General features: G+C 41.5%; 2 protein-coding genes across 3 annotated transcripts in view; one reads left to right on the top strand and one right to left on the bottom strand.

The window, feature by feature from the left end:
* man2b1 (mannosidase, alpha, class 2B, member 1) overlaps nucleotides 1–7,451 on the bottom strand; it is a 27,925-nt gene extending 20,474 nt beyond the window's left edge. Inside the window, exons 1-6 of the mRNA XM_063199082.1 lie at nucleotides 7,315–7,451; nucleotides 6,985–7,087; nucleotides 4,500–4,673; nucleotides 3,291–3,484; nucleotides 1,542–1,674; nucleotides 762–907 (exon numbers count right to left, since the gene is read on the bottom strand). Coding sequence (XP_063055152.1) covers nucleotides 762–907; nucleotides 1,542–1,674; nucleotides 3,291–3,484; nucleotides 4,500–4,673; nucleotides 6,985–7,087; nucleotides 7,315–7,419 — 855 coding nt within the window. The 5' untranslated portion in view covers nucleotides 7,420–7,451. The remainder of the gene's footprint in view (nucleotides 1–761; nucleotides 908–1,541; nucleotides 1,675–3,290; nucleotides 3,485–4,499; nucleotides 4,674–6,984; nucleotides 7,088–7,314) is intronic.
* Nucleotides 7,452–10,864: 3,413 nt separating this feature from the next.
* LOC134454727 (uncharacterized) lies at nucleotides 10,865–15,063 on the top strand. 2 transcript variants are annotated; one of them, XM_063205912.1, is made up of 9 exons: nucleotides 10,865–11,370; nucleotides 11,707–11,851; nucleotides 12,265–12,330; nucleotides 12,613–12,684; nucleotides 13,025–13,090; nucleotides 13,276–13,350; nucleotides 13,702–13,776; nucleotides 14,141–14,193; nucleotides 14,572–15,063. In XM_063205912.1, the coding sequence occupies exons 1-9, from the start codon at nucleotides 10,918–10,920 to the stop codon at nucleotides 14,575–14,577; spliced, it is 1,011 nt and encodes a 336-aa protein (XP_063061982.1). In that variant the 5' UTR covers nucleotides 10,865–10,917; the 3' UTR covers nucleotides 14,578–15,063. The 2 variants fall into 2 exon arrangements, with proteins under 2 accessions (XP_063061982.1, XP_063062050.1); XM_063205980.1 differs by lacking the exon at nucleotides 13,276–13,350.

Raw genomic sequence — 15,063 nt, 5'->3', positions numbered from 1 at the left:
AAAATTAAGTGTTACCCAGCTTTCTCATCTCATCTTTCTAGAGCTTGAAAATGTGCCTGATCAGGCCAGAACTGAAAAAGCTATTTGGATGACACACGAACAAATTTCTGGCCAGAACTGTCTCTCTAGGATAGATAGATGCATGATGTTCATTATGTCTAAGTGTTAAATCAATTCTTTAGGTTTTCCTTTATGTCAGACACGTGGACCACCATCCTGAGGCCACAACTCTAACAGCAGGAGTGACCAGTCAACATTGACAGGAAGGTCACCCCTCCACAACATCACCTGATTTTAGAGCACGTCATACATTGACAGACATCCATGTGACCCTCTGATGAAGACGGACGTTTCACCGTCAAAACATGTCAGGTAAAAGATAAAACTTTTACATGTATAAAACCAAGGAAAACCTTAATGTTATACTACCATTTTTGGAAATAACCTCATATTACACATCCCCTTAAGTTTAATGATTGAGTTTTACCTTTCTCCTGTAATTTCAACCGTTCTCCGAGTATGGCAGTGCAAATTTTACCTCCAAGCTAGCAGTTAACATTGAATCCTCATAGGACTCAATTTTAATTGCTAGCATGGTAGTAAAATTTGCACTGCCACACTCAGAGAACGGCATGAAGTACATGACAAAGGTAAAACTCAATCATTTAACTTAAAGGGAGGTGTGATATGAGCTTATTTCCAAAAATCTCACACAGTATCACTTTAAGAATTAACAAATAGGACATTATATCCTTTTCTACCTGATTGCGGGCCGTCTCCAGAAACAGCTGCACTATTTCGTGCACGTTAAAATCCTCCAAGTCGGGGTCATCTCGAATGGGCGCGTCGTCACAGAACTGGTCCCAGCAGAAGTAAGCCGGGGGGTTGTAGCCATTGGGAAGGATACCTGCGTGGGACACACAGAACGGTGAGTGTGAGTAGTGACATGAGGGGGAAAGAAGGAGGTGGAAAAGGCTGAAATGTACCTAATTTCTACATTTACTTTTCCCTCACAACCTCTGATATCAATATAAAAGGTGGTCCACTATAGAAAATGGGGCACAAGCATGCATTTTTCATCACCAGCCAAAAATGGGTAGTAGATGCTAAACTTACTAGACAAACACACACTCACTAATGGGTCAAAGTTGGTCTTTTCTACCAGCCAAACTGAAATTTCACCAGCATTTGGCAGGTAGGCTAGTGTATATTTAGAGCCATGTTAGTAGTAATATTGGTAGTAATAGCAGCAGTAATAGTAGTAGTAGTAGTAGTAATATTAGCAGTAATAGTAGTAGCAGCAGTAATAGTAGTAGTAGTAGTAGTAGTAGTAGTAGTAGTAATATTAGTAGTAATAGTAGTAGCAGCAGTAATAGTAGTAGTAGTAGTAGTAGTAGTAGTAGTAATATTAGTAGTAATAGTAGTAGCAGCAGTAATAGTAGTAGTAATAGTAGTAGTGGCAGCAGTAATAGTAGTAGCAAATAATAGTAGTAGTAGCAGTAATAACAGTAGTAATAGTAGTAGCAGCAGTAGAATTGTACCAGTGAACAGGTCAGCGGTTGGGGCAGAGAGGCTCTCACTGGCCCTCCAGAGCAGCTCCAGCTCCTTGGCCACTGTACGCCGCTGCTTATCCTGGTAGTCCAGACGGCCAAAGAAGAAGCCATCGTAACCCATCTGTGTGTGTGAGAGAGTGAGAGAGAGGGGGGGGATAATCTTATGAGAACATCACTATACACTCACATGCGTTATCTTCAGATCGGAGTATAGATGAGATTATCGTTCCTCATTGACCATTCACCACGATGCACAAACGCTCGATGCACAAACATTATGTTACATGTAGCTAGGGCTGGGAATCGATCCAAATTTCCTGGATCGATTCGATTCCGATCCAGAAGTTCACGATCCAATTCGATCCATGATCCGATTCGATTTAATTCAATATCGATCTTCTGTATTGCTGGGTTGTCTCTTTAACCCATTTATGCCTTAAGTTCTACGACCGGCTATAAAAACCTAAATATATCAACCTTTGATACCCACACAAATATGAAATACCTTGGTATGAGATAAAGAAGTGGGAAACTTGGTATGAGAGAGAAAGGTGGAAAAACACTGGCACTATTTACTTGAACATGCTGTGTGTATTTTGTGCATGTAGTCACCATGAATGTGGAAGAAAGCTACAGGATGTGGTTGAGAAAATAGCACCTATAATCATCGCCAAAAAATCGATCCACAAAGTTGTGAATCGATATCACACTTTTTGAATGTGAATCGATATTGGATCGCGATTCGATCTTTTGAACCCAGCCCTACATGTAGCCATTGGCTTTATCCCAAAAATATTGGGATGAATATAAAATAAAAAGGGTAGAAAAAGAAGAACAATGAGTGAACATGTAACATTTTGTTTATGTGTGTGTGTGTGTGTGTGTGTGTGTGTGCGCACCTCACCTTTTTGGCAACAAACACTCTAAGTGGGTCTGGCGTGCCACGAAAGATGTGCATGCTGAAAAGCACCTCATACCCACTGTGAAGTATGGGGGTGGGTCAGTGATGCTGTGGGGCTGTTTCGCTTCCAAAGGCCCTGGGAAGCTTGTTAGGGTGCATGGCATCATGAATGCTTTGAAATACCAGGACATTTTAAATCAAAATCTGTTGCCCTCTGCCCGAAAGCTGAAGATGGGTCGTCACTGGGTCTTTCAGCAAGACAATGACCCTAAACATATGGCCAAATCTACACAGAAATGGTTAACCAGACACAAAATCAAGCTCCTCCCATGGCCATCTCAGTCCCCAGACCTCAACCCCATTGAGAACCTGTGGGGTGAGCTGAAGAGGAGAGTACAGAGGAGAGGACCCAGGTCTCTGGATGATTTAGAGAGATTCTGCAAAGAGGAATGGCTGAAGATCCCTCTTTCTGTCTTTTCCCATCTTGTGAAACATTATAGGAGAAGATTAGATGCTGTTTTGTTGGCAAAAGAGGGTTGTACAAAATATTAACAACAGGGGTGCTAATAATTGTGACACACATTATTTGATGTCAAATAATTATTTCTTTATGTGGGATTTTTTCCCCACTGAATAAATGCACTTGTATTGAAGGTTGGATTTTTCTCTTTTTTTCCATTAAGGTCCCATATTATTTAGAGAAAAATAATAATAATTGGAAGCTAAAAAACACATCTCAACCAGGGGTGCCAATAATAATGGAGGGCACTGTATGTATGTGTGTGTGCCTGTATGTATGTAGGTATGCATGTCTGTCTCAGTGTATGGGCCTTCACCTGGGCAAAGATGGAGGCGTGCTCCCGCGCGTGTCCAAAGGGGTCAATGTGCCAGGCGACTCGAGGGCGTCCACAGGGCCCGAAGGTGTCGTTGAGGAAGCGCAGGCCCAGCGTCATCTGGTCGATCACCGCACTGTAGTGGGTGGTGGCCTCGTCACTCATGCACCAGCCTCCATTGATGAACTCCAGACGACCTGAGAGGAAAAAAAGCGTATCGTTTTAAAGGGGTTCTATGTAGGATTTCATTAGTTTCATTAATCACTGTCCCGAGTCAGCCGATGCTTATTTGAGTCATTAGTAAGTGAACGATGACTCTCGCGACCACTTTCACGGTCCGTCTAATGAGAACCCCAAATGTAACTTTTTGACAGAGTGGTCTGCTACGAGTGTCGTCGTGGGAAACACTTCAGTCACTTCTCATATGAAAAATCAACTGCTGGCATTCTGTGATGAAAAACGTTCTCACAGTGAGCTTATTTAAACAGCATTTTTTACAGCCCTTTAAAAATTTGTCATAAGACAAGACGGAATTCGGAGTGCTTCAGGGTATTCACCTTTTATCCTTGATGTTCATAAGTGTAGGGTCCTTCAAATTTGTGTAGGACAGAGGAAATCTGAGGCCCTCAAAATTGCAATTTTTAGACTTTTTATGCCAAATGGGGTGGCCATCAATAGGGTTGTGGGTGCATTCTGACTATCATGTCAACAAGCCTGGCTCTTTGCCATTACCGTCACATCCCCAGCTTGGTACTCCAGAAGGTCCAAGTTTTGAGTCCCAGAGGGGCAACTCTTATCCCCTTTGCTACAAATGCAATGCAAAGTGATCCTCGTGTACCTTTGTTGACTAGCTGAGTGACTACCGGTAATTACATGCGGCCTGTTTCCACAGAATATAATAAAATGCAACATAATGTGTGTATTATGTACCTTCGCTGACTAACTGGGGGATGATGCGACATGTAGCCTGAGTACAATGTAAAATAATGTGTGTGTCAACCTTTGTTGACTAGCTGGGTGACTGCGCTGCGCATGGCTTGAGTGTAAAATAATGTTTGTGTTAACCTTCGTCTACCGTCTAGGTGACTGTGCGGTGTGCGGCCTGAGTATAGTGTTAAGTAATGTGTGTATTAAGTACCTTCGTTGACTAGCTGGGTGACTGTGCAGCGCGTGGCCTGAGTATAACGTAATGTAATGTGGGTGTGTGCTAACCTTCGTTGACTAGCTGGGTGACTGTGCGGCGCATGGCCTGCTTCTGCTGTTTCCACCAGCGGTAGAAGAAGGCCGACTCCACGTAGATGAAGCGACGCGACGGGTCCTTCTGGAGCTCCTGCACCACAGAGTCCAGGATGTACTGCACCCCCGCATGCTGGATATCATTACGGTCTAGAGAGGGAGGGAGAGAGAGAGAGAGAGAGAGAGAGAGAGAGAGAGAGAGAGAGAGAGAGAGAGAGAGAGAGAGAGAGAGAGAGAGAGAGAGAGAGAGAGAGAGAGGCAGAGAAAGAGAAAGAGAAAGAGAAAGAGAAAGAGAAAGAGAAAGAGAAAGAGAAAGAGAAAGAAAAAGAGATACAGTGAAGGGACAGAGACATACAAACACAGTGGGTGCATTCCAATATGCACACTCCTGTGGAGAAAACAATAAAGTTTCCCAGCTATCAGCGAAAATGACGTTAGAATTGTAATTTTGCAAGATCTTGAATTAATTTGCTGTCGCAAGTGACATCATCATGAGGTCACAAGCAGGCAAGTGAGCAAGGGAGGACGGAAGTCCGCAGATTGGAATCCACCCAGTGACACACACAGACATATGTAACGGATGCCAACTAGCCGTGTTTGGCAGTCTACAGTCTACAGATGCGACAGCGACTGAGAGATGTCAGCCTAGACCTTTAGCTCTGTGGTCTCTCGCACCTGTGCTCCTATGCCAAAGGGTGGCTGTGAGGTCGCGCATTTGAACCCCGCGTGGCGGACTACATGGGATGATCTTTGTCGCACACACGCACACACTCATGCACGCGCGCGCACACACACACACACCCTGAATATCTAAGCAACTTCAGTAATTTCCCGTGTTTCGCTGGGGCTCTTGCTATTTCTCCGTTTTGCGCGCGCACACACACACACACACACACACGTACACAGTTTTCATGCTGATTTGACACTGCAGATACAAATAAATGCATTTTCCTGTCTTATCTGTGGCATGCATCCAGGAAACATGTTTCCTGTGCTGTGGTTGCAATATCAGGGTGGTTGACGTTTAAGGGCGTAACGCAAAAAAAAAAAAAAAGTTTTTCAAATTCCTCAAAAAAATGATGGATAAAAATAGGAAAAAAATAGAAAAAAATAAAGCACTTAGTGGTCTGTGGAATTTCACCTTATTTTTGACATTTTTGGGAGAATGTGTCCCTCATCAACACATTGCATAGGCATGTCACACCGCAGGAAAATGGAGTCACACCACAGGGAATTCACTGCATTATGGCCATTTTAATCCTTTTGTATACATGACTGACATCTGAGCTCATGCTAACTTGATAATGATATTGTGTTTAATCTTAATACGTGTTTTCATTTAATAAAAAACTTTTTTCCTTCTATAAGACCAGTCACACCACAGGACACCATAAAATGAACCTAAGCATTGCGTGACAGAAAGATTGCAATATGAAGACATATTAAGAGGTTAAGAGTCACCTTAAACTTCCACAGCACTCTCCAATAACTGAGGTACTGACTGGTTAGGAGCCAGTCTTTCAGACCCTTATAGTTGGCCTTGCAGCTGCCCATTCACAAACATTGACATACATGTCACCCCACAGGACGCAATTTGTGTTACGAAATTGAACTTGTAGTTAATATTACTGTCTTGAGTTTTTTTCACATTCATATATCTTAATATAAAGTTAATATTTATGCAATCATGCCAAATGCTTCATACATTATTCAAAATGTTGTTGGTTAATTTATATATATGTTATATTCCAGGTTTCATTAATGTTACAGTCACACCGCAGGATATTTGACATATAAACCTTTACATAGATCTTAACAAAAATGTTTCTTGTCATCTAAGACTAATATAAAACATAATGTACCACATCTTCTTTCATTGACATTTGTTTTTTAAAGGAAAAATAACAGTTTGTAGGTTTTAAACCAATGTTACGAAAAAACAAGGCGTCACGTCTCCCACCCATCATGCTTGGAAAGACTTCGAAGCAAAAGTGTGCCGTGTGTTGCACAAGAGCAATAGGCTGGGGGCTGAGGAAAGAACAAGTATGCCTGCATTTTTCCCATGACACAACCAGTCTGTTGCCTAGAAATCAGTGTGTTCAACATTAATTAACAGAGTCAGACCACCATCATAAAGAGGTCGTCATGTGATGCTCAGTAAAATATCCTTTATGACTGTGGGGACTTCTATCAACCCGGGCAGCTGTAAAGTCATTAAAAACTATGTTTTTCATGCACATGCAACAATGTGAGATATCACAGGCAAAGCAACGGCATCTTCTTTTTTGTTGTTTGTGCTAATGCAGAAGTAGTTCTATTTATGTGCAACAAAGTGTATAACAAAGTGTAACAAATGTGTAACAAAGTAGCAACACACTTAGCCAAGAGTCTTAACTGCAACACTGTAACACTGTAACAACACAGTCGTTGGGGGGAAATGGGATTTTAAAAGAGCTCAAACCTCCATAGTAGTACTGGTCGACCGTCTTGAGCCAGCCGACATCGTCATGTGTGTGAGGAACCAAGTGGACATTCAGCATAGATGGCTGCGTCGCGGGACATGACTGGAACGGTCAAGCAAATGATGCAGAAAAACATTAACGTGGATGACACTGGGCATTTTCATTCTTGAAGGCAAATACCTGTGTTTTAAGAGAATGAGCAAGCGTGGTGTGACAAAGTTAACTCACCACAGAACTGAAACAATCAAGTCTACTTCACTCGCAGCCTCGGTCCACACTTCATTTCAAATCTAATAATTGCCATGCGTTATCGCATTTTATTCACCCACCTTATATCCACACACGGGGTCGCGAGCATTTGTTGGAAGTCCAGAAACACAGGCTTGCAAAAACGAAAACAGCAGCAGCACAGCTGTGTTACGGTAAGCCGCCATGTTGATGTGCACTGCATGTCATATGACGGTGGGTTTTTTTTCCCGTACAACTCCACGTGACTCTTCTTCCGTAAACTAAAACCATGTGACGTATGCTATGGAACACAAATTCTGTAAAATAAAATTGTGAACGTTTACCTTAATTTATCTTGTTTTTCAATAGCCTATAGGGCCTACGCTTTAATAAATAACTGTGTCATACAAACACATATTTAGTTAAAAAAAAAAAAAAAAGAATTCTCCAAAAAAATCACTTACCCACAAAACGCAACAGAAATAGTCGAGTAACATGAAAACAAAAATATAAATAACAAAGAAACGCAGGGTGACACAAGTAGGCTAAGTCAGGGGTTCCCCAAGTTTTCCATGACAATTAGCCCCTCCTACCAGTAGATTCCAGCCAAGCCCCCCCTAACATGCCACACTACTTTTTCTGTGCACCTGGTTTGAAGTTTGTTCAAACCCATTCAAGCACAACAGATAGCACAATACATATAAACATATTTACATTATAAAGAAGATGACTCCACTGGGGTTGTTTAGTTTATGCTTTGCTTGTATTTTTCTTGCCAACCTGCCTCGGCCTCCCTGGCATCCCCTCACGGCCCCCTAGAGGTCCCCGGCCCCCACTTTGAAAACCACTGGCCTAAGTTATGAATCTGATACGGAAAGCCGAAGAGCCTGTAGACCTAACCCCACACCTTAGAACCTTCCATAGGAAGGGTGATGCAGTGGTGCATTTGCATCCCCACTTTTGGGCTGTCTCAACTTCAACTGCAGACAAATGAGTGGAGTGCAGCAGATATTGTTAAGAAATAAAGAATGAAGACAAAAAAATACACCACCACTTTAAAACTAATTCCGGCATATCCTGTCATTTAAGGTCACTTGAGTGCAAAGACAGTGGAAATATTAGGCTACATGATAAACATGGCCCACATAAAAATGAGTAGTAAGTCAAGAAAGAAAATGGAAACTGGCTGTAACAGCAACAGTGGGAAGTGACCAGATGAAAAACAGAGACATGTTCCCCAGTTTTACATTCATATAGGGCCTATCATTAGGCCGGTCGCATTGGTTTGTCTGTTTGTCTGTCTGTCTGATTGTCTGATTGTTTGTCTGTTTGTCATCATCAGGATAGCTCAAAAAGTTATGAACGGATCCTGATCCAGGATTTTTTTTAAAGATTCGTCACCATTGTGGGATAGGGCGAATTTTGACATTCCGGTATATGTGTGCCACTGGACACCTTAATTTCCCTCAGGATTAATAAATGATACTCCACTCTACCACTGTAGTCGGACTACTTTTTTGAGTAACGAGTAGTCTAACGCAACTACTTTTTCAAAACTAGCAGTCAGATTATAGTTACTTTTCTAAAACACAGTGCATTACTATTTCTACTCTACTCTACTCTACTCATCGAACTCCACAAAAAGAAGGCAGAAAGACTTGAAAAAAAGGGTGTAGCATAAACGGTCTTTCTATTAAACAGCTTCCTTAGCGGAGGTCTAGACTATGAGTGCATTTCAATTTAGGAAAGTGCTTAGGCTACAAAACAAGTACGACAGCATTGTTTTCTTGTGTGTTGAAGTAGGAATGCGCAGCACCACAAATAACAACAGGGACTGTCCCAGGAGAATGTGCTCAGCCTACCCTGAGGCCCTTAGCATAGTCAACATGTGTTGACGTAACCGAGGAGGGCCGCCATCAGAGATGTATTAAAAGTAGAAGTACTGCTACTATTATATTGTGTTATGACAAAACTAGTTGTATGATAATACATAGCTTCAACCTTGTAATATCATACAACATCATCATACAAGTGTGCCCTTGACCATGCTGATGGCCAGGCCAGGACAGGCCAGGCTTCCACAGTTCCGCATAGGCCTAAGTAAACAGCCTCTGTAGATGGAAAAAATATTTCACTAATCCCCACCGCTGGTCTGATAGTAAGGCATATCAGGCATTTACCCGGTGGCCTGACGAGTTATTTATTTATTTATTTTTATTAGCGCCAATTCTCGACCATCTGGGCCACACCATCCCTAACAGCAGGCCCCCTTATTTTGTCGCTAGGCCATATTAGCCTTGATGCAATTCATCACAAGGATTTGATTGAAGCTGAATAAACTCCCATTGGGTTCGTCACATGCATGTGTTACGATGTAAAGGGTCAGTAGGTGCACAGAACACAGCCCACTATCATATCCACATCACACGGGGAGACGCAACTGGTTACCTATAAAAGGTAGGGGTTCAGAGGTCACGGGAGACTTCCGGAGCGAGACCTCAGAAGAGGTGGCTCTCGCATGCTAGCCGGGCCTGCCAGGCCGTGAGCAGGCAATAGGAGAAAACACCTGCCGAGAGGTTTGTTGAGGAATGATGGGATATTTAGAGACTGTCTCATAAAGCTTTTGGAAGACATGAAGACTTGTGGATTTTAAGAACTATACGTGGGGTTTCCCCCACGAACCCTGAACACTGAAGAGGAGCGCATGAGAAGAAGCGCTGGGCTTGCATTGGTCGTCTACGGAGGGCCTGGAGATTGTGGTGGCCCAGCTGTCGCGTGAACGCTTAGACCAGAGGTAAACGCTGTGTTCTCTCCCTACAGACATGCATACATTTAGGTCACACACTCATACTGCCACGTTAATGCACACACAAGAGTGAGGAGTTAGATAGGGGCAACTAACTACCTTACACATGATACTGGAATATTAGTCAGTATGTAAACAGCCAATAAAAAGAATGCCTTGTTATTGAAATATTCGTTCTTATTATTTATTTGGCAAGAACTCTGTAAAACCAATAAAGAAAACACTAAATGCAAATAAAGAAAAGAAAAAAAAACACAAATTCATGTTTGAATGTTAAGCCAGTCCTGCTTGAATTACATTTCAGACAGGCATACGTTTTATTTATTACATGTAATTCAGGTCCATGAAGACAGGGACAGACTGAAAAACAGTTTCTACGCAGCAGCCATCACAGAACTGAATTATGCTTCAAAAGCATAGTTTTTATATACATACCATTCTTTTTATTCCATTTTTATTTTTTATTTTTATTTTTATTTATTTATTTATTTATTTATTTATTTATTTATTTATTTATTTATTTATTTATTTATTTATTTATTTATTTATTTATTTATTTATTTATTTATTTATTTATTTATGTTTGCTTCAACAAGGAATGCACAATTTCGTTGTGCTTGTCACAATGCCAAATAAAAGATATTGTATTGTATTGTATTGTAATGGCAACCTGTGGGACTCTACTGACTTGCACAGCAGCACTGAGAATTCTATTGGAATCATAACTAATGACATCATGATTTTGAGGATTCTAATATGATGCAACAATGAAGATTCTTATTAGACTTTGAATTAGAACCCCACTGGCTCATTTCATTTCAAGTAACCGAAAGAACAGCATCAAAGAGAACTCACAGCAACAAATAACAAAGCTAATGGGGAAAATCCCATAATAAAAATGAAGATAGAAATTACAGAGATGGAGGACGTTGGCCAGGAGGAAATGGAGCCATCTTGCTGCACCTGCTGGAGAGCAATATTCACCCGCTTCAGTAACAGCAGGAAAAGGCGTGTCAAACAGCCTTCTGAAAATCACAGAGTTTCCAGGGTCCTCAACCGCCTGAGAAGGAGGCTGAAAGAGAGGCAGGCACAGGCCGCCGGCAAATCCAGCGTCTCTGGATCTCAGAAAGCCACCGAAACCAACCAGGTCACTGCCACCACCGAGGTCACCCAGCAAGCCCAGGTGACGGGTGCGGACTCGGAGCCGCTTATTTGGTCCAGGTGGTTCATCACTCAGCAAAGGAGGAAGCTGGAGCTACAGGCTGAGGCTGCAAAGGCAGCAGCATCAAAGCCGAGCCTCCATAAGACCCAGACAGGCGAGGCCACCGAGACCATTGAGATCCCCCAGGGGGTATGTATTCTCTACCTTCTTAAAACCATCTTATTTGCACTAGCTGTATAACTACATATTCAATGTGTAAATACTGTATGAATCTGTACAAACTGTATTTAATATGTAAAATAACATACTTCTGCTATGTGCACTTCTGATTAGATGCTAAACTGAAATTTGTGTTATAATAATAATAGCCTAAATAAATGATGATGATAATAATAATAATAGCAATAACAATAACACTCACCACTTTCATTTTTTATAACAATAACAATAGTAATGACAATAGGCTAATAACAACAATAATAGTTTAATCTCATCAAATGTCATATCATCTGATCTAATATTAAGGCAATGAAGACCATTGAGGTCTCCGAGACCATTGAGGATCATTTGGGCCAGGAAGTGATGGCATCTGACCTCCCAGACATGGCTGAGGAGGCAGCCACTCAGGAGACCAGGGGATGCTGGGGGGACGACCAGTCTACCCATCTGGGTAAGCACAGAAATATAATACAGAATAATAATAGGCTAATCATAATCATCTTTATGCAAAAGTTCAAGATTCCATGCACAACTTCTATGTGCTGTTACTAAAAGGCACATTTGACTTTGCTCATTTATTATTAGAGTGAACAGCACGTTTCTCCTTGACTGTGTCATCAAGTTTGCTCAGAAATGTAGGCCTATGTAGGCTAGTAGGACTTCATACTGTATGTGAAACATGATAAAGTGGGTCCTTTTCTGGTAGCTTGATTTGTGTCTATTGTTTCGGATAAAAGCTTCCATAAATGTAATGCAATGTGTGTTCGTCCTTTGATAGACAACAAGTGCTGTAATCAAACATGGCAGCCTGCTATTCTCATATCTTTATGTTGTGTGTGAAATAATGTTTGTTGAACTCAACAGAGGATGAGGCTACTGAGAAGGCAAAGGGAGAGCAGGGCCCAATCCCAGAAGATGATGTGGACAGTGGTGAGCGGACAATCAACCCAGTTCTTTTCAAACGGATAAATGTCCAATCAGTGCAATCAGTGTTTTTTTTTTTTTTTTAAATTCTGGGCCACACTTTATTTTACATTAATTAAGCATAAAGTTCAACAACAATATGTAATATTATATTCTTTCTCTACACCTTAGGGTTAGGAATGTATAGCATAGGCCTATATAATGTGTTGATACATGTAAATACTCTGAAAAGAAATTGTAAAATAGAATATCACCAAAATCTGTTTTTGTGTTCTGTGTGTTTGGTAGTGAGTTCCTTCAGTTTAAACTGCAGTGAGCTGGACAGAATTCTCAATATGGAGGAGTGTGACATGAACAGTTGTAAGTGTAAAGTCAGTGCCACGTACTCAGCTATTTATTTAGTTGTAGTCCTGTAGGCCATCAGCTTTGGTGTATAATATAGTGTATGCAGGTCTGTCTTCCCTGTCTGTTTTGTTTTTGTTTTGTTTTGTTTTTGTTGTTGTCTGTTGCTTTGTTATACCTGTCTGTGTCTCATGTGCCAGCGTCTGTACTGCAAACAAAATTGCCCCATGGGGACAATAAAGTACCACTACTACTACTACTACTAGTCCTATATTCATAATGATCGTTCAATCATCCACACACATGAAATTGTGATCTTTCACACGTGATATATGTACTGTATTCTGTGTTTTGGTAGTGAGCAGTAGTCTGCAAGACCTTGTCATGGAGAGACAGTACAATATGTACGAAGACCCGGAGACCGGTGAGTGTATGGAGTGCCAGTAAATTTGCAAATCACTTACGTAATTGTTTATCCATATAAACTTTAAACTAATCCATGGATAATTCAGAAATGCAAATCTCTAATCCGTGTGTCGATGACGATAACCAAAACAAAAACAACAGCAACAGCAAACAAAATTGTTTTATGTTGTGTGTGTTTGGCAGTGAGCATCGCTTCCACCTGCTCAGACCTCAGTGGGCTTGACGGACTCCAACATGCAAAGGATGACCTGGATACTCGTAAGTGTGGAAGTCATGTTATAACCAAATACAGACTAATGGATTAATGTTAGCGTAAAAGACTGAAAACACTTTTGTAATTTTTCGAAATTCACACAGATTCAGATTCATACAGGTTCTGACAATTCGATATGAAGGACAACCTGGACACTCGTCAATGTGTAGATAGAATTGCCAGTAATTTAGTGAATCACTTATTTGTTCATCTATAAAGTGAACACAAATAATCCATAGTTATAGTTTTAGAATGTACATTCAGAAATGTACGTCTGTAATCCGCGTTTTGATGATGATGATGACAACAGCAACAACGACAACAAACAAAACTGTTATGTTGGGTGTGTTTGGCAGTGAGCATCGCTTCCAGCAGCTCAGACCTCAGTGAGCTGGAGAGACTCTACCAATCACAAGATCACCTGGATGTTCGTAAGTGTGGAAGTCATCTTGTAACTAAATGTAGACTGTTGGTAGAGTATAGGGACTGAGACACTTTAGTAATTAATCGGAATTCATACCCAGTTCTTTGACAAGGACCACAGATAGCCTACCGTACAGTTACACAGTTTATAATTGAGAATCGTACATGTCTAATCTGTGTTCTGATAGGGAATTAAAACAATATTTTGTATTTATTTAATTAATCGGAATTCATATAGATTTACCAGTTATTTGACAAGGACCACACATAGCTATACAGTGGAGTTACACAGTTTATAATTGAGAATCATGCATGTCTAATCTGTGTTCTGATAGGGAATTAAAACAATATTTTGTATTCTGTGTTTGGTAGTGAGCAATGGTACCAGCATTTCAGACCTAGGCCTGCCCCCAGTACACACTCAGGTGAGTCAGAGGTACTATTTTTCCATTTACCTCAGAGGATGTCTGTTTCTGATTTGAGATTTGAGAACAGATCTCCATAACTATTGCTGTATCTACATAAGTGTTGATTGAAAAACACACACACGCACGCACGCACGCACGCACGCACGCACGCACGCACGCAGGCACGCACGCACGCACGCACGCACGCACGCACGCACGCACGCACGCACGCACGCACGCACGCACGCACACACACACACACACACACACACACACACACACACACACACACACACACACACACACACACAATATGCCACTCAGATGTAGATGCTGTGTTCATTAACTGATGAACACTCACTTTAGTGATTCCTCTTATTGTACCTTTCTATGCAGGATTGAACCATATGGATTTTCGGACTGATGAACGTCGATTTTTGGATTTTGGACTTTTGAACACGGCTTTTTGGATTTGTGGACATGGATGATTGAATTCATGAATGTGGATTTTTTTTTAAATTATATAAACATAAAAAACAACACCCTGTTGAAAAATGCCACCAACATGTTAGTAAAAGCTGCTAACAATAGCAACATGTCTGTGATGACATGGGAATAATATGGTAGTAGCACCCGTTAGTGATTTTTGGGATGTCTCTGAGCAAGGATTTCATGATTCAGCACTCGCCTCCATGGTGCGGAGGCAATTACCCTGTCAGCCGGTCCCTAGGACCAGCTCTGAACTATAACCATCCCCTGCAGACAGCTCCGACCAGCCCTGAACCAACCATCCCCTGCAGACAGCTCCTACCAGCCCTGAACCAACCATCCCCTGCAGACAGCTCCGACCAGCCCTGAACCAACTAGCCCCTGCAGCAGGCCCCTACC

Source organism: Engraulis encrasicolus, chromosome 1, assembly GCF_034702125.1.
Source record: "Engraulis encrasicolus isolate BLACKSEA-1 chromosome 1, IST_EnEncr_1.0, whole genome shotgun sequence".
NCBI classification, from domain to species: Eukaryota; Metazoa; Chordata; class Actinopteri; order Clupeiformes; family Engraulidae; genus Engraulis; species Engraulis encrasicolus.
This window is presented reverse-complemented; position numbering and strand designations above follow the sequence as displayed.

What these genes read in the sequence shown, in the direction of transcription:
- LOC134454727 (XM_063205912.1), top strand. Translation starts at nt 10,918, where the DNA reads ATGAAGATAGAAATTACAGAGATGGAGGACGTTGGCCAGGAGGAAATG. An exon ending in GGAGTGTGACATGAACAGTT is followed by an intron (nt 12,685 to 13,024) that starts GTAAGTGTAAAG and finishes GTGTTTTGGTAG; the next exon opens with TGAGCAGTAGTCTGCAAGAC. An exon ending in GTACGAAGACCCGGAGACCG is followed by an intron (nt 13,091 to 13,275) that starts GTGAGTGTATGG and finishes TGTGTTTGGCAG; the next exon opens with TGAGCATCGCTTCCACCTGC.